The 24,722-nt window shown below is 35.6% G+C and overlaps 1 protein-coding gene across 2 annotated transcripts in view; it reads left to right on the forward strand.

Annotated features, from left to right (window-relative positions):
* Positions 1-21,090, forward strand: part of ARL15 (ADP ribosylation factor like GTPase 15) — a 115,290-nt gene extending 94,200 nt beyond the window's left edge. For both annotated transcript variants that reach the window (XM_053448061.1, XM_053448062.1), the window contains one exon: positions 20,085-21,090. In XM_053448061.1, the coding sequence (XP_053304036.1) occupies positions 20,085-20,237 (153 nt within the window). In that variant the 3' untranslated portion in view covers positions 20,238-21,090. The remainder of the gene's footprint in view (positions 1-20,084) is intronic.
* Positions 21,091-24,722: the final 3,632 nt, after the last annotated feature.

The raw sequence follows: 24,722 nt of genomic DNA on the forward strand, positions 1-24,722 counted from the left end.
TGTTTAAAGTAGCCCTAAGGGTTACTTAGATGGTGTTATCACCTGTGAGTGGAACATGTGCAGTTTAACTAGTTGGTGAATGTTAACGTGCTTGATAAGTGCCCTTGATTAAGCTATTTCTCACTTTATTTCCTCATAAGATGGTTTTCTTCTCTTTTCGCCTCTTTTTTGTTTCAAAGAACTTTACTTTGCTAAAAACCATGGCAAGAAAATCTAACCTGTTATCTCTGAGGCCCACCCTCGACTAAAATCACTCAAACTCATTCACACCGGACTATCTTTTGTTTTATGTTTATCTGTAAATTAAATGAATACTTGGAGAATTTGGAAATGTCGTTTGTTTGTAGATGCCTCTAACAAGGTGGTAGTATTATTTAAGAACTGAACATAAATAAGCGTAATTTTAGCAGTGGTATGTTTTTTACGAAATCGTATTAATAAATATTAGGTTTTATGTATTAATACGATTTCAAAGAAAGGCCCTTTTTTCTTCTGTAAAAAATATTTGTGTGGGTACACGAAGCATGGAGAAGGGAAGTCAACAACCAAATGGTAAAACTGCTTAGACTGTAAGCTGTATGGGGTACTTTTCGAATGAATGCATACATTTTTGTACCCCGATCAATATTTCTGTAACCTTCTGTACATTATATGATTGTCCATATTCCTTTCTTTTATTTTACTGAAAAGTGTAAAGCGCTAAGTAAACCCATTAACACTTTATAAATAATACATAAAAAAAAAAACCACTCAGGCCTTTAGAATATGAAAACACCTCAGACATGTAACATTTCTAGAAAAAAAAAAACCTTTTCCCTGTTTTTTTTTTGTTTTTTTTTTTCCACTGGAAAGAATGGACATTTTTAAAAAATATAAAGGGCAGTAGTTTTACAAATTGCAAACCAAACTAAATTTTGTTTTTAAAACTCTAGTTTTTGTTACAAATGGAAAAAGGTCGGTCTGTGTTAAGAACGTTTCAACTATACATGAGAACATTACACGGTGATTTGGGGAGAACGTTAATAGGAATCATTTAAAGGTTATAAGGATAGCCTAATTTTTCAGACGCATTTAACCTCTTACCTGCCAATAAAGGCCTAAAAGGACAAACAATTAAGTACTGTATACCAACAAGATGGAGCTCGGCTACAAACAAACCAAACAAAACTTTTCCCCGCAGCGCCCCTTAGAGACAGGAATGCATTTTGCTCCTATTTGAGAATTGCGTTCTCGGTGCATGCATTCTACTCCAGGATTTGCTTGTCCTCAGGTGAGAGAACTTGCAATGATTTGAGACTTTATATAAAGAAGTCTTTCATGAAAAAAAAACATGATAAAATCCTGTTTTTCCATTTTTTTCATGCCTTCCTATCTCAAAAAAAGACACAGTGCTGTTTAATAACCTGCATCTGTTGCCTTAAAATATGAAAACAATTCATTTTTGTAAAAAATTATTTTTGTTGTGCACATGAAAACTATGGTTACAAAGATATTTCTGCACACTGGTAACTTATTTCATGAAATTTATTATGCCGTGTTATATTGGGACAATTGGTAAACCTGTATCATTTTCCAGATAAAGTTCCTGGCAGTCTTTCTACATCTCAACTCCCTTAGGAAACTCCACAGCTTCACACAAACATAAGTCAAATACATTATGAATTTCCCTAGGAGAATCAACAACTTTTCCAGCTGTTTGGATACTTTTGTTTAAAACCTGCCTAGTTTTCTTCTCACAGTGCTGTTCTGGGCTTCAGTAACTTGACTTTGATTGCTTCAATGCGCTAATTCATAAGCCAAGCCAAATTTGCTATGCTGTTTTCTTTTTCTTTTTATTATTTGTTGTATTTTGTTATTGTTGTAGTGTTTTGCAGTCTAATCGACAGGCACAAATGATCTCCAAGTGCAAGACAATTAAATCTGTGCAATTCTGAATCATTTCATTGCAGTGTGGAGCAAAGGCTTGTTATAAATCATCTGTGAAGTGTTTCAGAATCATTAACCGGATTATATGTTTTACAATTATCCTTTCCAGAAGTGTCACGTTTGTGTACATAAACAGTCTTTGTTATAATACTTATTGGATCATTGAAAGTAAGTGCTTATCCCCATGCTGTTACATTGTGCCTGTACAATCTGCTTAAAGTGGCAGTAGACAAAACAAGAAAAAAAAAAGTTTTTCCTCCCAAATTTTAAGGCACAAATTTGAACGCAGATGCAATGATTATTACATTTACATGGATTATTTGTATTTTCAATTAAACACATTTTAAAGGTTTGACCTTTGAAACTCACAATAACCCACGCGGAGCAATGGTTCCATCTTAAACAGAGAGACGAAAGTTCTTAACAGTGAGGGCTGTAAAGCTTTGGAATGGACCACCTATGAAAGTGTGGTGACCCTGAGTATTATGGAGGCTTTTAAAAATAAATTGTCAAGAAAAAGTATAACTTGATACATATCATAACTTTAAAAAATGCAAAAAAATGATTTTTTTCCCACTTACAGAATTTTTATTTTCTTTGCCTTTGTATCAGTGCAGTTAGGCAAATCTTTGATGGATTTTCCTTTTTTCTGATGCCTTCTAATAATGAAACTCCTCTTCTGTATCTGGCATCTATAGAATTTAAGACAAATAAAAAGATGTATAGGTAGAAAATGTGCTAGCATTTTGATGGACAGGTTTGCATAGTATTACTTTTTAACGTGATAAATTCCTGATACCATACACCATGCCTATTCTAGACACATTTCCCATGAGAAGGGTTGACATTTGTAATTAAAGAAATCGTGATCTTCTCGGCAAGTTTAATCCTGACCTTAGAATGTTTTCCTCTTATGAAGTGCAACTGTGAAGGGTTCAATGCTTAATGGTCTGTTAAACAATAATATGTCTAAAGTAGCTAGACTAGACATAATACCCTTAAATGCAGTGAATGGACACATGATTAGGTGAACATCCAGAGTACTCCATGGACTTTGGCTTTATTTGAGATAACTCTCTGGGTTCCTTCTGCTATGTTCTACCGGCTGTAAGCTTGTAAATTGCCGCACTTGTAACAGTGCCTAACATATGCCTATGAACTATCTGCACATAAGACAATGTGTGAATTTGTCACACTTAAACTGGACTATACGTCTATACCGTGTCGCCTTGTTTGTTGAGATTTGCTTGACTGCAGGTTGGATTCTGTAGCATCAATACATGTTAAAATAATGTAAGCCTTAATCAGACTTACTTTAGATGGAATGTTGATACAACCATGAAAACACATCCTTGCTGGGAGTTTTGTTCTGCAATCCTAGCAGACAGGATAATAATGTAAAGTAAAGCATGTGTACTGTGTTAGCACCTTGGATACCCCCAAGGTCATCATCACCAGTGTTATCACTTTAATGAGATTGGGACAAGCAATAAAAACCCATGGTATCACTTTAACCACGTGCACACCTTATAATTCCATTGGCCCATAAAGTCTGATTTGTTTTCTACGTCACCATATCTTTAATAAGTGCATGCCAAGGCAGAGGGGTCACTGGCCATGGCGTCTAGAGATGTCACGAGTTTGGCTTCTAACTATGTGTCTAGTTCTGGAATTCTTCAAACTTATACTTTGTATGTATTACTTTTCTTTAGTAAAACATAATAAAAGCATCACTATGTACAATAAAATGGCTGTTTTTAAAAGGTGAGGGTGACATTAAATAACTAACAGCATGGAACAGGTCCTTGTCCTGCAGAGCTTATACTCTAAAAGAAATAGGTCAAGAAGTCTTTAGAACTCAGAACTTAATTGCCATATTGTGTGTAATTGAATATCCTATCTAAGACCTATGTGTGCGTTTGCAGTTTTACAAACTTGGAGGTAGAGTATATTGGAATTGTTAAGTTCTTTTTTCCCCATATTGAAAGAGGGATACAAGAAATTTTGCAAAATACCAGGCATTGAGCCAAAACAACTAGAGGTCACCATTTTACTGGGTTATGAAAGACAGATGCTGGAGAAGGAGACAAAGTATATATATATGTGTATGTATAAATACTAATAAAGGTATCATGGTGTCGTGGTTATGTCTAGCCTTGGATCAATTCAGTCATTTAATTTACAGATACCTTCAGAGCTGGTTTTTTTTTTTAATTCTAAAACTTCCTCATTGTTCCTCTTGTTCCATGTAAAAATTAAATTGTAAACCCTTGTATGCCGGATGGTTAATATCACAAAATGTCACAAAGTTGAAAATTGTTTATTTAAGGACTCCCTTACAGTGGTGGTTTTTGAAGTATTGAATCACTGTGATCATTGGCTTGCAGCAAAATGTATTTATCATGGGTCATCAAGAACCGAGTGATGATTACGAATCATGTGACGTACCACATTTTGTTCTAGGAAATCACCCCTTGTTAATACAATGTTCTGTTTGCATTCCACTACTGAACATGAAAAATATCCCGTATATAAATATGAAGCTATTTTTTGTGTGTGCTTGAGATAGGAATATAGTTGTGTAATATAAAGTCGGACATGTATCCCGAGTCACTGCGTGTCAAAATATATAGAATGCCTATTTTTATGTAATCACATCTAATTAATATTTAATATTTCATTAATTTACATTAGGCTATGTATTTTTATAGACTTTTTTTTTTACTTATGGGTTCTTTGTGCCCATTTCATTAAATTAATTTTACATGTTTGCTACTAAAAGTAGAGACCCTCGAATGCAAAAAAAATAAAAAAATAAAAAAAGATTTACAAAATAAGTTGTACCCCATAGCAATGTAGTATTCACACTATGGTCTGTGGTCCCTTGGAGGATTTAAGAGCAGCGTTGTGTGTCAACAGCATTGTAAGTGGGAGAATGACAGCCATTTATTTATTTACTGGAACTTTAGCCTTTCAATTATATTTATTCTGTTACTTTATTTTTAGCGACTGCAAATGGCACAGATAATAGATGTGATCCTTAGTATCCAATCCCCCAAATGCATGTCTTGGAAGAATCGATGTCTTGTAGCCTTATCTCAACTGCTCAAGCCTGTTGTAGAGTTGTGTAGCTCAGGGATAAGTAGGGTAGAACAAGTACAGCTGTCATTACTACAACACCCCACCTTCGCGCGTTCATCACACTTGGATAAGTCACTTGAAATTATTCCATTTCTGTGGAATCGTTCTTTACAGTGACCTCTGTAAATCCCTGCATGCATTTTGAAAATCATGTGTCACGCGCTGTCATCAGGTTACTTATCGTTATTATTTATCATCATACAAAATATCGGTTGAGTAAGAACCATGTTGTTTTGCCCAAAGTGAGTTCTGCTTGACATGCCATCAACCAGCCCTTGTGATCCTGTATCTTGTTGGCAGTCTGGTCTGTTTGCCTGTTCCTTGGACTTTATTTTGCTTATTAAACAGTACTTTTAACAGCTGGCCTTTTTGGAATGCACTGCGGATATTGATACACTTGTGTTCCTGTATCAGTCTGTAGATTATAAACACAATGGCTTAATTGAGACTAGATATGACAATTATTTTCACACGTGGAAACATTTACTTGGTGCACCCAGCTGTCATATATTATTGTCAAATCCCTCTCCCAAGAGTTCTGCTTCATATTCTGCAAGTGCTTATTCTTTCTTCTCCATCATAGAATGTCTTGTTTTATACCTCTAATGTGCGCATCTGTTGCTGATCTTTAGAAAGCATAATCCACCCTTGTCTCAACTTTTGAAATGTTTAATACTCCCAAATGTGCAGATATTTCAGGGTGAAATTAGCAAGGCCTTTGGGTACACGACTAATACAAGATATTCAGTGCAAAAGAACACGGCTTTGAGATTGGAACCCCTTCCAGACTGTTTATTATTATTATTATTAATGGGAACCTTGTGTTATATGATTAGGACATACACGATTGTGGCAAAGGACATGGAATTTTTTTGGTGAACTGCTAAATATACATAATGCACCAATAGCCCCCGTAAGAAGGAAGCACAATCATAGAGTTCTTGCGCATGTTGTAGAATGCAAACATAGTTACATAGGGGAAAAAAAGTTGAAAAAAGACCCAAGTCCATCAGGTTCGACCCTTCTACCTAACTTTCCTACTCTTGATCCAAAAGGAGGCAAAAAAAACCCTAATTAAGCTACTTAGAATTCTGCCATCAGGGGGAAAAATGTATTCTTGACTCCAAAAGGCAATTGGATTTCTCCTTGGATCATAAAGCTTTACAATATTAAATTTTATTCCATTTATAACCCTGTATGTCATGCCTTTCATATTTATTTAAATGTTTGTATGAAGTGAAAGGCAGAAACGGTAACAAATAAAATCGTGAGAGATACTCAGTTATCCATTAATGAAATTGTTAGTGTGACATTCACGAAAAGAGGAAATAAACACATATGGGTGACATCACGGTGCATTCTATGGGCAGTATCTCTCTCTTCAATGCATGCAATGGCAGTTTTGGTGACTCACATCTGCAGCTTATAAGAAAATATTATATTTTACATGACAGAAGACGCTGTAATACCTCAGGTTGTTTCATTAAACTTTTTATTTATTTTTTATTTTATCCAAAAAGGTCAAAGGTACTATTTGGCCAATGACGACAAATGTAAAATGTAGCAGAAATCCGAAGGACTTCTGGGAGCCGGTGCGCTTCACTTGACGCTTGTTTTTACTTTCCTTGTTGCAGCACCTGCTAATTGCTAGACAAGAGAATCAAAGTATATCTTAAATGTTACAGACGTGGTTCGTTACGGCTTAGTAAGACTTTTGGAAATATCTCGGCTTGGTTTCAGATATTTGAATGAATGGATACTCTGCAAACAAGATATGATAGGATGTGATTTAATATTTGCCAATCTCATTCATGCTCGGTGACTAAGCCTCTGTTACTGATTCAGTAGTAATATACGTAGCGTACTAGGAAAACTATTTCTGCAATGTGTGCATCAGTGAATGTTTTGTGACTCATGCGGTTTAAGTCTTATCATTATTAGATTGCAAGGTTAGTTTCAGTAAGAAATTATTTCTGTAAAATAAATGCAACCCTGTCTTTTTTTTTCCTTTTTTTATTATACAAACGTAATTACATTGAAACTATATGGAAGGATATGACTCGTTTTTATTTCCTTTGCCTGTCAGCTATGACCACATTTTCCAGTATGAACTCTGGAGGCTGCAAAAAATGGTCACAGAACAACATATTTAGTACAGTGCATTTTTTTTACAGGTTTTTACGGGTTCACAGGTATATAAAAATGTAAGAGTCAATTTTAAAATTAATCTATTGATATATTTTTCATGTAAATAATACCTTTCGATTTAAGGTGTCCTTTTAGGAGCTACCAGGTTCTCTGAGAAACATACCCCCCCCCATAGGGGAGAAAGCAGCATTTTGTTCAGAACATCCTTGACGCTGCTAGAAAGAGTGTCAAACGCCAAGCCTTGCAGACCATTGTGTCCTCGCTTGAGCTCAAGTGGTTTAATCAACTTCAAATGTTTTAATTTTGCAGTTTGTGCTCAAATCATGATATGTCAAAATCGCTGCTTTTTCTATGAAAAATGTAATGTCACATTTGTATAAGTCTTCCCCTCCAAGGGGACCATAAGGTCAGTGGGCCATTAGCAGTATATATATATATATATATATATATATATATCTATATATATATATCTATATATATATATATATATATATATATATATCTATATATCTATATATTCTTTTTTCACTTTGTAAATTGTCTACTTCTTTAGTCTGACCGCCTTGGAGCATAGCCTGCTAATTATACACTAAGTTACCCTACTCAAGGTCATGTTGGTGAAGGGATACTGAAAAGGATCAGATCAAATTCTAAAAGTAAAAACAAAGTTAACTCATAAGGTCACATGCTGCAATTAATGACAGGCCGAAGTGTCTTCCTTCAGAAGAAGTTTTCGTTTCAAATTGATATGTGTTTAAATAGGTCCCTTTAGTTTGTTTTTCATAAGATATGTTAATAAGAGAGTATACAATATACACTACATTAGGTTACAGTATATATATATATATATATAAAAAAATTACAGAAATTTATTTTTGTACTTAATTTAGCAAATATTGCATTTGATGGTGGCTACGGTGGTTGGTTTTTGGTTAATTTTCTATAGCCCAAGGTCCACTGAAATGCTGCTTCTTGAGGCACAGGATTCTGCCCTTCGTCTGGCTTCCTGAACTTGTTCACAAGTTAGTGTACAAATGTTAGCAATCAGAAGAGCTTTAGGCATCATGTTTTGTATTGAAGGACTATGCAGACTTCTAGATGCGACTTATATTATAAAGGTTTTTTAAGGGATTGACTGTCCTCGTAAGTATTTTAGGACTCCAGGTGCCAGGAGTATTGCCTCTCTTTAACCAGGGTGTAGTAAATCTCCACAGAGCTTGATCTACATCCTCTTTACTGTTGAGCCAAAGTTGAAATATTGAATAAACATTTAATTTGCATTTGTGATCATAAAATACTCTGCAGACAAGTGCTGGCAAATCTGCAGATATGACACTGTTGTTTTTGGCAGATTTCCAGAAGTCATAGAAACAATGCTGCGTTTATGATTCTCAGCACTTTGAGAATTGTATCCATCAATTGTGTTTAGCAGCGATCTCCCTGGTGTGATGAAGGGTCCAGGACAGCCTGTGCTGGGCCCCTCGGAAACCTTACACTTACTAGCTCGGAGGGAGCCTTTACTCACTGCAGGACCAGAGAAGGTCATCGCTTCCCATCATGTGATGTCACCTTGGCATTCAATTATCACTACTAATACTGTAACGAAATTCATGGGAGAGTCACGTGACCGGGTCAAGGACTGATGAAGGTCTGCATCTTTAAAATAGAAAAAAGTGAGCAGACTAGACGGGCCGAATGGTTCTTGCTGTGACTTCTATGGCTATACTATGTTAAACACTGCATTTATTATTCTCATTATTTCCAGATAATGTGCTTTTTGGGAGAAACACATCTTCAATGCTAGTTACCACCTGCTTCTTTGTTTTTATAGGTATGCCCATTTAGTTTTTTGGTTTTTTTTTTCGTTTTTAAAGCACATTTGAAATAGTTTGACTATATTTTTATAGTCGCCAACAACTATTATTAATCATCTGTTTCTGCCACAGTATATTTACAAGAAACACTGTTCCTAGGAAAACCTTTCCATAGGCGTCCTTGTTTGATCTTAGCAGTTATCACATTCTGGGGTCGGTAACTGTCGTATGGTAGTGTTTTTTTCAGAAATTATCCAAATATAGTGCCTGTAATATTTAAGGGCCTTATAAATATCAGTAATCTCTCTTAGCAAACCCATGGTTGTTGTCTCTTTATTCAGTGTTTGCTTTGCATCCAATAGACCGGGGCAGTGGGAGGGGGGTGTCTCAATATGACAGGAAGAAAAAATATATTACCGATACACATTATAAACCAGTTTGTTTTTGATTCACATATTATATTTTTTTTAATTGTCACAGACTAGTGTAGATAGCTGGATTTGGTCCTCGAGTGATGTCCATTGATGATCTTATATGGCCTTAAGACCTCCCTCATGACATCATTAACGTCTGCATTACTCATCATTTTGACAAGAAAAGCTTGAAAAGAGACAAGTGGACAAATGAGCATGAATAATGATTGACGCTTTCTCTCATTCTCTTCCTTTTAATAGACTTGTTTACATTGAGTTGTTGGGTGTGGGCTGCCATCTGGAACGTCAACACGCCGTTTGCATCACACAGCATTTTGTTGAAAGGACAAAGTACTAGGGGCCAATTTGATGACAAACTGAAATAGAGCTAAATGTTCTCCTCCCACCTCTGTGCCTCCTCAACATCGTTGATAGTTTCCGAAAAATCAATATTACAAGTCTATTCGAGAAGAAAGCATTCGAAGATAAAATCAATGAAATGGTCACCAACCAGCCAATGGCACCTATTGAAGTCAATTCAACTCATGAAATATTAGGACTGCTAAGTAAATGATTAAAGTCAGTGGTCTGAAATGTGTCCTCAGTTAAATAAGAAACTGTAGGCAAAATTGGTCATGACTTTCGTATGCAGTTCCCTGGGTTAAAGAAAGCTTAGGAACCAAGACTCCATTGCATATTTACCTGTTGTTTTTGCAGCAACTTAATTGGTTGGAGAACAATTTATTAAAACCTCAGTTTATGAACGTGTAAGAATCTGCTTGGCAGTATAATAGGGCCAGTGGAATATGATAGCTCTGGAATGTCTCTTGATTAATTTCGGAAGTAACAGTTTTCTGACTGCCTGATAACCTTGAGGTGATTTCTTTCCTCCTCGCCTGATAAATCCGGGCCCTAATCCGAGAGTGAGAATTGTGTAAAAGGTGAGGGCTGTGTTTTATGACACCAGATACTCGACACTTGGCTTCATCTGTAGCACTTTTTTTTTTTTTTTTTTTTTTTTTTATGATCATGAGGAAATGTGTAGGTAAAGTTTTAGAAAACGTAAATATTTCTTATTTCTAGTTAGGGAACCTTGATATTTCCATTATGATGCCGTTATTTGCATTATAGCAGGTCTAGCAGGTCTTAAAAGAAACCCTTTTAAATTTCAAAAGCATGTGTGTATATGTTAAAAAAATAAAATAAAATATATATATATATATAAATAATGTGTGTGTGTGTGTGTATAGGTGTGAAAGTATTTGCCTCTTTTGGTGACGTTTTGTCACATTTAAATGTTACAGATAATCCAACTAATTTAAATATAAGAGAGACAACGTGAGTATGTCACAGAATGCAGCTTTTGATCATATCATTTATTGACTGTAAAGAGTTAATCAAAACCTTTATCACTCATGTGAAAAAATTGCCCCCTGAACCTAATAACTAGTTGATAACTTTCAATGAGTTTTTTTACATCATTGTGAAGGACTTTTGTCCCATTCTTGTAAGAATTGTTTTAATTCAGCCACATTGGAGGGTTTTTGAGCATGAACTGCCTTTTTAAGGTCATGATGCAGCATCTCAATCAGCTTCAAGTCAGGACTTGCAAGTCACCCAGTTCCTAAAGCAGCTCCAGACCATCACACTACCACCACCGTGTTTGACTGTTGGTATGTTCTTATTGTGGAATGGTGTGTTGGTTTTACTCCAGATATAATGGGACCCATGTCTTCCAAAAAGTTCTGATTTATCAGTCCAACAGAATATTATGCCAACATTCTTGGGCGTCATCAAGATGTTTTTTTGGCAAATGTGAGACGAGCCTTTGTGTTATTTTTGGTCCACATTGGTTTCTCGCAACTCTCCCATGGATGCCATTTTTGCACAGTCTTTCTTATTGTGGAATTGTGACCTGAAACAAGTGAGGTCTGCAGTTCTTTACATGTTAGTCTGGGTTCTTTTATGACCTCCTGATGCCCTCTCTAAAGGGATTTTGGTCAGCCGGCCACTCATTGGAAGGCTCACCAGTGTTCCAAGTTTTTTCCATTTTTAGATAATGGCTCACTGTCGTTTGCTGGGGTCCCAGAACCTTAGAAATGTCTTTATAACCTTTTCCATACTGATAGATGTCTGCTTTCTCATCTGTTGAGATCATGACATCAGGTGCTGCTTTTTGAGACGTTTTGGCCTACTTCAATTTGCAACACTGATTCTATTTAGTTGATGTTAAGATTAAATGGGGCTGGTTGTGTCTGGTAAACCTGAAACCAATTATGAATTAAATTTGGTATATAGGTTGAGTAACTAAGGGAGCAATTACTTTTTTCACATGAAATTCTCATTGAAAAACTGCATTTTGTATTTACGCTGGTTACCTTTGTCTAAAATGAAAGAAATCAAGAAGGGAGCAAATACTTTTTCACAGCACTGTACGTATGTGTGTATATATATGTATGTGTATATATAATGTATAGTGACCTCAAACTTTTGAAGGTGTGTATATATGTATATATATATGTGTATATATATATATATATATATATATATATATATATATATATATATATAGTTTTGTTGTGTGTGTGCACGTAGGTATATATCTAGTTGAAGTTAATATCTTAACCTATATATTTTCCATAGAAAAAATAGACTTAACGTTAAATGCAAGTCATCTGAAGAAGTCTTTGAAGTCTCAAAAGTTTGTGCAATTTTATATTTTTTTTCTATTCTGACCTCATAAGAGGTAAAACCTTCAACCAAGGGCGCCGTTGTTTCTTCACAAATACCTACAGACACAGGATCTCCTTCTCTCCCATATATAGTTTAATGTGTCATTCATACAGTTCCAGAATACTTACCACTTCCTTCATAAACTATGTTAGATGGATAGGGTGAGGTGTACACATTCTGCTTAGTAATAATCAATTTGAACTAATATGCATACTTAAATATAATATTTGTAATAAAACATACGCACACAAAAGTTCCATTTCCATCATTAAATCCCCCACCTCCTTTGTATCTTTTAATGCACTGATTTAAAGCCCTGAATATGTGAAGTGTCTGTGGCATAATGAAATTATGTGAAAGTCAGCTTTGACTACCAGACGCTCTTAATGTAGTCCCAAGGTGGAATGGTGAGAAACTTGGTTAAATGTCATTACAATGTCATGCTTAGCCTTGGTTTTAATCATGAAAGACATTTCCTGACTAATCCTGGGGGCAGATTTACAATAGCACTCAATTATAGCAGACCTCCTAAAGGCACTTCTTGTGCTCGTCTTCTCCAGCAGAGCTGAGCCCTGGGTATGTTTTTGGCTTATACTGTATCTTTATCACACAAACATCAGGACAAGCTCTTTACACCAAAGTTCCTGTATTTGCCCTTAGTAAGAACACATTCATTTGGTGTGGTTGTTAGGTACCAGACATTTATTCTTCGCCAGACTTATTCTTTTAAATAGCTCAGTGTGATCTCAGTGGCCACATACACGATCAAGAATAAAAACAAAAAAAAAAGTCTGAGATCAGTTGTCTTTTGTTCCGGTGGAGTTTGATTTATATGCATATGCACTATTCTATTTGAGTGGTGCCACCGCAATTGTAAGTGTAAATTCGTTTTACTTACATCCGATCACTGAAGATATTGCACCATTTGTCCACTTCTATTTTTCTGCAGCACTAAAGACCTGAAAATAGGAATTTTTGACGAGCACACATTTGCAGTCCACTTGTGAGTGGTACTTATTTTTATATTTTATATTTTTGAACATACATATTGCACTATTGTGTTGTATTTTTGTTTTCTCCCTCATGTACATGCGCTCCATCTTGTGCTATTTGGTTGTCTCTACACTATAAGGAAGAGTGTTTTTGGAAGCTGCAGTCTTGAGGGAGGTATTACATTATATTGATTCACACACGTGTTATTTTGGGGTTTTTTCAGTCTTTTGTTTTCCTCCCTGCTTCACTTTATTGCTTTTTTGCATTTTGGTACACTGGCACTTTTTTTTCATCTCTAAATTGTGTGGCCTGATGCAGGATGAAAAGTTAGTTAACTACATATGTGACTGAGTTTTATTTTAATCACAACTATCGTGATAAAATATACATCCTATTATAAAATCAGAATGTCCATATCGATTAGAATTTTTTCTCTCATGTTTAAGAATGTTTGTTGTGTTTTTCTGAATTTTAAGAACGTGATTATTGTGTGACGTACGATACATCAGTTACCGGTCTACCTTAAAATAACATGTTTTTCCTCCATTTGTGATCATTATATAGAAACAAATTACTTCTCAGTTATGCTGACATTCTCGCGACAAAGTCCTTTTTGCTTGTAGCAAAGATATGAGTGCCTTAGTGATTACTAGGTGGCAACTACAACAGCCGTTTTTGGGAAAAAAAACACTTTTTAATGCATTTATATGTCAGAAATAAGTGTTTCTTAATATAAATAAAAAAATTACTGAGCCCTGTGGCACGGTTTTAATCATGTTTTTGTGCTCAATGCAAGTGTAGACTCAATAGATAGTTCAGCTGATGTTCCGTGCCTGCGTTTTACTACATTAACAAGATGATTGTGGGACGCATGGATTTGTAATTTACACTGTTTAAGTGGGGGTTATGTATAATCACTCTGGGGCTTGAAAAGTTCTCCATAGTAATGTTATGGTCCCAATGTGCAGGGTCAACTTTTAATTTTCCTACATCTTGAAAATGAATAATAAACAATATTAAAATAGAATTTTCTTTTTTTTTTTTTTTTTTAAATGAAACTTTAGGACACAGAACTCCATGCTCAATATATTTTGCAGTGAAGTTAATGTGTTTTGGTGTAGCTAGAATTCCTGGGGGGTTTCTTTCAATCTCTGTCTTTTTAGACATTGTCTCACAGTCGGTCTGGCTGGATTTATTGTCGGCTTCCAAGAAGAGAAGTAAATTTAGAACATATTGATTTATTCCTCCTCCTGTAGATAATATAAATTTTGATAATATCCGAAATTTGAATTTGTGGTTCTTAATCCAAGAGACCTCAAAATGATCCATGCATTTACCTTAGACCGATTCTTTATAACCTCCATTTTTTCATTCCTCAATTGCAGCAGACACATTTCAGTTTGTATCAGGTTTGAAAATATGCTTTAAAAGAATCAATTTCATGGTGAATGCATCTAGTCTGTAAACAAGGCACTTAACAACATTTTTCTCGTGTGTAGCAGACCATTTTACAAGTAACCGATACTTTTACAAGCTTGTGTTTCAGACAGAATAATTCTGTCTGTTACTAGAGTTGAAAACTTTTGCTCTTGATGATTTTGAATGGTTTTAACGGTTATCTCGTTAGTCATTGTGTTAAACGCCCATTAGCATAAAAGTTATTGGCATCCGAAATCTATAGAAACGCCAAAATATAGATGAATACATTGTTTTAAAGTGTCATCATTATTATCTTTTATTTATATAGAACCAGCAATTCACAAAGCGCTTCTAAAAGTAAATACGTTCAAGGGGTCTGGCAAAACGCGAACTGACGAACTAAGACGAGCCAGTACATTAGGTAACGAAGGTCCTGCTTGCAAGCTTACAATGTAGAGGGGATGGAGTGTAGAAAACCAGAAGGTATAGGGAAGGAGGAGACAGAGTACCATAGGTGAATGTGACTTGGATTAATGACTTCTCTGAATTTGGGTTTGAGGTTATTCTTGAATATTGAGTTGATGGTTTAAATCCCAGCGTCTAGGTGAGGTCGAAGGGTATAGGAAAAGGTGATAAGGGAGGAGAGCCTTGGCTCACGGCATGAGTGTAAGGGTCGGTAAGGGGAGCGTTTTGCATAGGCAGAAATGTATGGACTCCCCGGTATCATCAGGCGTGTTTTGTATGTAAGGATTTTGAATGCAATTCTTGAGGTAATAAGGAGCCAGTGGAGGGCTTCACAAAGTGTAAGGAGGGGCTCGTTTATCCAGTTGTCATCAGTACTTTACGTTATGCTAGCTGGTTTATGATTTAAATTATTCTTGTTGATTTTTATATAAAATGTATATAAACCGTCACAAAAACATGTACACCAAAACATACCATTTTTAAGTTGGGGTTTTCAAGTGAAAGGTCCATACCTAGAAAATGGGTTATTTTGGGTTACCGCTAAGAATTTTTTAAAGTAAAGTAAACATGGAGTGCTAATGGAGCACACTTTAACTAACTGTACTTCTAAAATCTATAGGAAACTTTGTAGGGGTTATGTCCAAATGAGGGAGGTAGAGTTTTAACCAGCTTTTTTAAAAAAAATATTTACATGTATGATCCCTCCACACCTTTGTCACCCCAGACCTAAGTACTCTGGGAGCTTCAGCTATCACTCGCACCTCTACTAAACAGGATCCTGTAAAGGAAACACAAAGTCGTAGCAAAGTATGCGGGTGACATCAGAGGACATACGGAGATTGCCAGCTTTACATGGCGCCATACGAAGTTAGCTTGATGGTGTATAAAATAAAAGATTAGGGGGAGACTTATGAAGAGTTGGGTAGGGCAGGAGGGCACATGGATAAATTTTTAGGGGAAAAAATGGATTATGTAGATCACCTGCTTGGTGGGCGAAGTTTAGCTAGTTTCCAACTCATATACGATGCGCGTTTCATGGACGCAGAATCTGGGAAAGGTCTACATTTGGTGTCGGGGCACACATTTTGCACACAATCAGTTGTGCAACGAAGCATTGCATTCATTCTTCATTTTACACCAGCGTATGTATGAAAGAACCGCAAAGTTAAGGAGGAAAAAACGATTATTATAATCTGGACTGGATATTTCAACATATGTACACTCCCCCCTCCCCGTGACTTTTGTTAAAAATAAACAAAAAGACAACTTTTAAGGCAGATGCTTGTTTTGCTCTAATTTTCAATTAAAATACAAAGTTGCAAAAACTGTTTTACGGAGCTGTGTAATAAATCAGCAGTATTCTTGAAAGGCGAGAATCAATATCACATTTTCATCATAGAACATTTCTTACTAGGCGATACAAATTCCTAGAAAAAGAAAATGAATTTAATAAATCCTTCCTTTTTTACCTTGTTTTTTGCCTTTAAACTTTCCCTTGCAAAGTATTTGTCAAGAAATGCATGACAAGTTCTCATGTTTCAAATGCTTTTCTTGAATACCACCCAAAGTGTCATGGTAAATTGTGTAATTCTTCCCCAAGGAAGAATCTTGTATTTCAAATCTCTTCTTCGTCTTCCTCCCGGCTCCCCCCTCCCACCCCCAAATCCCTTTTCTCTTGGGCCCGGAAGCTTTTCTGAAGCTGAAGTGGCATTTCAGAGCCAGTTGAAAACAAGTGTCTGTAGTCTGTTTTCATATGAGTCGTTGTATTTCCCTTTCTTCGCCTTTGAAGAGAAATGTGTTGATAGCTTTAAGTGATCTCCCCCCCACACCACTGGGTTTTGTTGCCGTTAGTCTGTTTAATAAATGAGAATGTGACCGCCTTGGTGTCCAGTACTTGGTACTAGGCAGGTCAATAGGAATATAAAACAAAACTACTGAGGGTTGGAATCAGACACTTAGTAGATACTCAGCACGAGGTGCAGTGGCGGTGATTGCTAACTCTTAGTGACCCTTAACTGTTCAGCCTTGTGTATATTTAATGGGACATATCGTGAAAATGCTCTGACTTCATAGAAAAGCCTCCAGCTGTATAAATCCTATCTATCTATCTATATTATTCATCAGTGAGCATTGCAGTGTGTATTTTATATAAAATCCTTTTGTGTCAGTGGCACTTGAGAACCTAATTTATCTTCCGTTTACTTCAATTATTAATTATATTAATATAATATATATAATATAAACGTTGCACTGGATTTAAACAAAGCAGACCTGTTATGTTTTGTATTTTGCTTTTACGTTTTTTTATATATTTTAAATGTTAGCAGTTTTTTTTTTGTTTTTAAGTATATGTGAATATATCTGTATTTTGAGTTTATTGGACAAAACCCTTAGTAACCCCAACCACATTGGTGGTGAAATAGCTCATTTACAGTAGTGTAGATTATTGTATTTCATAAAGAGTGTTAAATGTCTCTGTGGAGTGGAAGCAAAGCCATACAATTAAATCAAGACAACTAATTACAGGTCACTTGATTCCATTCTAAAGTAGGTAAGAAAGGGGGGTATTGCAAACAAAACTGAATGTTACATTTGCCTAGGGCGTCCCAGCAAATTCAGGACATTTGGCAGATATGAATACCGTGTAGCACAAATACAATCTGATCGCCTTTACCCCATACAAAAAAGGACAATGATCAAAAATGGACACAAAATACTTGGGTCTGCGAAGAACCTCTAATAACCAGAGAAAAGTTTGTTGTTAATATATGAAGCGGAGGGGTGGAATGATCTGACATGGACTGACTTTCTGACCCCCCCCGATGTTCATTTGGTACGGTTGATGACCCCGCTTTTCTTGTGTTTTTATACATTATGATATTTTTTTCCTTTTACTTCATTTACTTGTGTGCTGCCTGCATTACATGCATGAGAGCCTGTGAAACAGGCAGGGTGTATTGCAATTTGGGAATAGGATGTCAAACTAAATCTTCACCTCCTTTTTTTCCTCCCATATAGGTCTTTACTGTTCCCTAACGTTGTATTGTCTACACTGGCATCTAAAAATATGTGCATTATGTTCTGCACCGGTTTCTCCCTGCACATTAATGAGTAAAAAATTTTTTTTATAAATGTTTATAAATTATGGCTTAAAATTGTTCTTTTCATAGCTGGTGGTAAAAGCCATTTAGTCTCTGGTTACCAGCAGACGGCGGAGCGTCAGACATGCTCTAAAAGAAGTTTATCCAGCCATATTTGTCAGCTTAACACCAGTGAAATTAATCGTGAAGTGCCTGGTCTTAAATTTGTTTTGCTTGCATGATTGTATAGCTGTCACTTTAGCGGATTTGCAGCGTATTGAACTGAAATAGAAGGCGATGTAGTATTCTAACGTAAAATTTAATCTACAGACGTCTGGAATTGACCTGTCTGGGGGGAAAAAAAGCTGCATTCTTTAAATATAGGTTTATATATCATGTAAAATCGATTTTGTGTGTTGTGGTAATACATTTGGTATTTTCATTTATTAAATAAACATCCCTATTGGCGGGGGGAGGGGTATTTATATAAAACGTTTTCATTCCCTCCCAGTGTTTCATTTTGTGGCTTTAATGTGACATTTACAAGACATGATGAAGATAATATGTAGGCAAGTATGTATTTAGCGATATTATTAATCTAGAAGCAGTGTTTCGGAATAATATGTGCTCTCCCACTTCAATAACGCTCTAAAAAGGTTTAGAGTAGATTTTGCAGTCTTTGGAGACTTGCATACTTGTAACTATTAATAATACAAAATAACACATTTTTGTTTCAAACATTTGGAAGGAACGAGCACTACCTGGAAAAAACCTTAAATTATACACTATATATATATATGTATCGGTCTGCCTATATCTATTGTTTGTGTGCATCTAGAAGTTTTTCCCGAAAGAGCTAGAATAGTTCTTGTATTGGCTCTGCTTATGATCATATTTTTACGTTATTTTTTAATTAATTTACTCTCTCTAAACAAACGTCTCCTTATTTTCTTTAAACATGTCTCAGCCAGTGAAATATATTGCATATTTAAATGTAAGAGTGTTTTTCTTTTCTTTTCTGCATTTTTGTGGCTATTTTGGTAGGAGTGTAGAAAGCTAATATTCCTTAAGAAAATACTGGTAGACAAAAGAATGCACAAGCTAAACTTTGTTCGGGCAACAGCTATTTGCTGGTATGTTAGCAATTGTTGTATTAACTTACATAGAATTTAATTGTAATAATAAAACAATAAAATAGGCTTGTAGGGCCAATTATAAAACAAATTGAAAATCCAGTGGTATTTCGGGAAGTTTATTTTTTTTTTTCCTTTTCTTGGATCTGCATGATTATTCCTCTCATTAACTTAAATCCTTTGTCAAATTGGCAAATGTTGTAGCTTGGCTCAGACCGCCCTTGAAATGGTAGGTGAGGAGAAGGGAGAGAACTTGCTGAACCTACCATATTCTACCACCAAGATCCATTTCCAAGATGGGAAATATAAGGCATGGAGTCCCAAAACAGTTTAAATGATTTACAAACAAAAAACATTTATATAGGCGTTTGTATTTAATCAGGTTTGTAGTTTGGTGCTAAAAGCTGGAACATTGACAGTTCCATTGTAGATGACAAAACCCTCTGCTTGCGTCTAAATGAGTATGGGTCATACATATTCATAATTGTATTCTTGTGATGTATTTCTTACCACTAAATGATTAAAGCCACATTAAAATATTCCTCCTATAGTAAAATCTTGTGCAAATATACCACATTACCTTTTGTATCTTTGATTGTTTTTCATGGCAAAATCTAATTTATGGTCTACTTATGAAAGAAAATTACTGAAAGACAACTAAATACTAAATTGCTGTAGATCTCTTTGAATCCATCTTACCTTCAATATTATTCAAGTTCAGTCCACTGAAGTATAGGGGATGGGAGTGGAGTATTTGGGGGGGGGTTACTCGTAAGTTGCGATTGTAATTCCCATGTTTTTGCTTTTCCTTTGCTCTAGATCAAAAAGTATTTTGAACTTGAACCACTTGCACGAGGGAAGCGCTGGATTCTACAACCCACGTCACTGGAGAACATTGAGGCAGTAAAGGACAGCTTCTCAATGCTCATAAATCTTTTAGACGAGACAGAAGTCGAGCCCATTCAAATCTGAAAACTCGTTCGCAGGGAAGCCGACGAGTATGGTCCTTCTGATGGCAGCTGCTTCTATTCCAACTGACACACTCAACAGGAACTAAATTGTAGTTCTGGTAGTGATTTGTTAGATGACACAAGGTCTACCTTGGAATCTCTGAAGTATGGAATGCCATTATATTTTGCAACATTACAAATGCTTTGTCTTGCAGTCATATCTCATTTTTATCCAACATGTAAATAAGCTCACGTGTTTACTTTCAGCAGCTATGGCGTTTTCCCGGCTGCTGTTGCCTATTTCATGTCTCTTCATCGCACCTTGTAGGTTAAACAAAGGTCTGGTGCCTGGCTTAGTGGCATCTGACACGCTGGACATCATTATCTGGTTTGTTTGAATTCTTAGATGAGACAACAAGGCTCTTGTTGTGTAAATCAGGCCCAATCGTTCTCCAATGCCTACATGATGATTAACCTCCTAAAGCATGTTACTTACAATGATTTTAATTACAACCAAGTCTTCCACAATGACATAGCCTTCTGAGTGCCAGATGAACAAAGGCCACCTCTTTGCTACCTACACTAAATACGCATTTTGGTAATTACAGATAACTTATAAAGGTGCTTTTTGGAGTTGTTTCAGCACAGCGTCTCTTAAGTTGTTTTATACAAAGAAAAAGTAGGATTTATAAAGAGCAAAAAGGGGTAATACAGCATGACACCCTTAATTTAAGTAAATACTACTGACTGGAGTTTCTTTTCCACTAGTGAGTTAATCATATCATTTTTGGGTTTTTATATATTGTTTAAATACATATCTTGAATTTTCTATTTTCTTTACATGTTCCAAATTCACACACAAAAATTCACATTCGATTTTTTTCACCTTTTTGAAGGTTTTTTTTATTTTTATTTGGAGAAACATAGCAAATTAATGCGGTAAAGGTTATTATTTTTAATATATATTTTTTTAAACACAACCTGTTTTTTCACTTTATTTTACAGCTGTAAATAAGGACCATAGGCTTTTAGGGTTAGGACATTTTTTTAATAATACTGTTTGCCTTTTGGTGTAAACCATTTTTTTTTTCTTTTCCTGTTCATTAAATGATTTATAGTAGCAAAATAAGGAGCAGTATTAATTATTGTATAGATGCTACACAACTGTATTCTCCAAACACTGCTAATTATAAAAAACTATTCAAAAAATGTTGTACAAATAAGCATTTATCATAATAAAAAATAAAAAATGCGCATGTCAGAGGTTAACATTAGATGCGTGATTAGTGAGATAGACAAAGGGGTGTTTAAACTCTGACCCACCGTCCTCAGCAGCCCTGGTGTTTGAATTATAAACATTAAGCTCTAGGGTTCTAGGTTATACTACCTGTAACCTGCGGGTTGCTTTGATGTTAATCAATGTGGTTAGGAATAAATGCTTTATGCGGTGGCCGTACATAATTGCTGGGTTTTTGTTCTTGATTATTTTCAACTGTGAACTGTCGATCTTTTAATACATTGTAATTTCTGAGCAGCACAAAGTTTTTACTCGCGAGTCATTTACTTTTACAGATCCGTCATCCCGATATAAAGTAATTTAATGAGCAGGAAATCCTTTTTACATGGTCGATCTATACCCAAGGATATTGTGGTTCAATGTAGCCTAGCCATCTGTTAAATCGCTTTCTGTTTGGGTTCTGTGTGTTTGTATTTGTCTGCCCTGGGCTGCTTGTCTTAAGACCTGTGACTTCGTGTGATACTGTATTTCAGCAGTCACAATCAAAACACTATCAATCAATATCCAGCAGCAGCTGCTTCTGACAACTTTCTGTCTGACGCCTAATACTTTACAACTGTCAGCAACTGTCTGTCTCTGTCTAACAGATCTAAGCCGACAGTCTTACCCTCTTCACCGTTTTGCATTGTAGTACGTCATGTGCGTACCATTCTAGAATTCAATACACACTTTGAAAGCCATTGTTGATGTATGTATGATATCTAGATCTCTTTCTCAGTGTATCTATATATATATATGTATAATAACTTTATATTGTGCCATGTCTATAAGGCTGCCGCCCCAAAAACTGTATTGCATTTCTTGTAGCACAGTGTTTTTCATTGTATTTATAGAAGTGATGGGTTTTTGTAACCTGCTAGGTGTCTCTTTTGTAATGGCCATTAATTTATATTACAAACCTTTGTATCTTTACTGTAGCTGAAAGTAATGTTTGTCCCTAATGTATAACGTTATCATGACTTTTGTATGTACAAAAGTTACTTATATAGTTTCTTATATATTATAGATGACTATATCTTAATGGAAAGTGCCACAAAAGAGAGAAATGCATCATGTATGATTCCAAGTGATTTTCACAATGTCTGGAAATAAATTAAAATGAATCCTGCCATTGACAACGTCACTCGTTCTGTTGAGTCAATTTCTAGTCTCTCTCTTTGCAATGTTTTCCTAATTTGAACCGTTTGTTCTTCAAGGATTTGTACACAGACCTGAAAATTGCTTGGTTTGTGGTCTGTTTAATAAAAAAAAAATTCTTTGCATTGAGAACGAGCTAGATGTTTTAACAAGTGACTTTCATCTTCAAGCAACTAGACAGATTGTTCTAGATCTCTGGGGTGGTGACAAAAAACAGTTTACTTCACTTATTGATGTTAAAAAAATGGGGCAAGACTGGTCCTTTAACCTGAACATCTAAAATTATCACTAAAATGTCATTTGTGCAAATTATTTTCTTCTGCTGTTGTGTCTTCAGCTTTATAGATTCATTTTTTGGCACCTAAATGATCAAGTTGGCTCCTTAACTCTGCGTAATATTGACTACCCCTGAAAAAATCATAACATTGGTGTGTAGCGCAAAAGAAAGACACGTGCTACTCTGCCTGGACCACCAGAGAGTCCAGTACAATCCATGTCTAGAGGAGATAAAGAAGACAATGGGTGCTGTGAGGTCCTAACACTAACCCCAAATGGAAATAAGATATGTATTCAATGGAATATGTCCTTGATATGTCGTTTCCAATAGATTTCGTACAATAATATGCTGTCTGATTTTAGAAATCATATACAATTTGACATTGGTTTGCATTATTAATCCTTTCAGTATCATGTGCCAGTACAGTAACATCACACACACACACACACACACAAACCTGTGTACTTGCATACGTATCTGTATTTCATTAACCCAGAAACTCCTAATGCAGTGGGGAGCGGGGTTATGAATGACAAGGCTAGTAACAAAAAGCTATTTAAGTCATAACGCGGAGGAAAATCATTTTATTGCGACTATCACTTGGGGATAAGGTCATGTAGTACCCTCCCGCACAATGTCAAAATGTCCGTAATTAGAAAGTAGTGCATAATAATGACTCCGTACTTGGCGGTACTGAGTGTATATTAGGTGCTTTGGTTGCCTAAGTTTAATAAAGGCTTGTAGGTCTTGCATAATGTGTAAATACTAGTCTCGAAGGCTCCTTTCAGTTACACTGCAGATTACCAAAACAGACAGGAATGTCCGGAACGTCTGTATGTTGCGCAGCTCATAAGGATCTTTGCAAGCTCAGCAAGTTTCACTAGGGCATTAAGTTATGCCAATGGCACAAAGTAAACTTGCTGTTCAACATTCATTGTGGCATCTGTGACACTAGGGCACATTGCCACATCAAGTACAGGCTAAAATATATCAAAGTTCTTATTAGACCATCATACCACGAAAATCCTTAAGAGAAAAAATATTCCTTATTAAGATAACAAAACACATCGACTGATGACCCTTTGTCCTCTGTCTGTGATGGAATATTTTCTCAAGGAGCATTAACATTGTTAATGTTTTTTTTTTAAAATGCATGCTGAAGAAGGAACTAAAGGTGTTCTAGTTTTATACAGAGGGAGTGAGGATTTGGCTAATGAGCGATTCAAGTTATATGTTGGTACAACACAGATGAACTTCATATAGATGTGTAAAAGTTGTGAGATGTCTAACTATTACCACGTTTTATTGCTGTGCGCTTTACAAAAAGTAGGTAATTGATGAGGTAGAGAAACACAGAAGAAGAAAAAATTCAGCTCTTGAAACACTGGACGTCTCAATGACCAGGTTCAAAGTTATGACGGGTAACCCATCAATTTTATAGTTGTGTACATTTCTTGAGTACTTTTTTTGTTAGGCACTTCAACAAATGCGCATGATCATTTTATATGTTAAATGTTTTGTCTGCTTAAAATAAGTGTTACGTAATTAATCCTCAAGAACATGATCTAATAGATGTCCTGGAAAGCAGCAACAAATGAGCAGACTAGGAACCCAACATCTGTCTCCTGCATAAATACTCACACGGCACATACATCTTATTGATATATTCTAACGTAGAATGACGAATTGAGGAGGAGTATAGGCCTTTACCTAAATAAAAATGATCAATTGTAAAGTAAGTTTTTTTTTTTTTTTTTTTTTTGTCATGTGGAAGAAACTAAAAATAATTAACTTTT

This window comes from Spea bombifrons, chromosome 1, assembly GCF_027358695.1.
Source record: "Spea bombifrons isolate aSpeBom1 chromosome 1, aSpeBom1.2.pri, whole genome shotgun sequence".
Lineage (NCBI taxonomy): Eukaryota > Metazoa > Chordata > Amphibia > Anura > Pelobatidae > Spea > Spea bombifrons.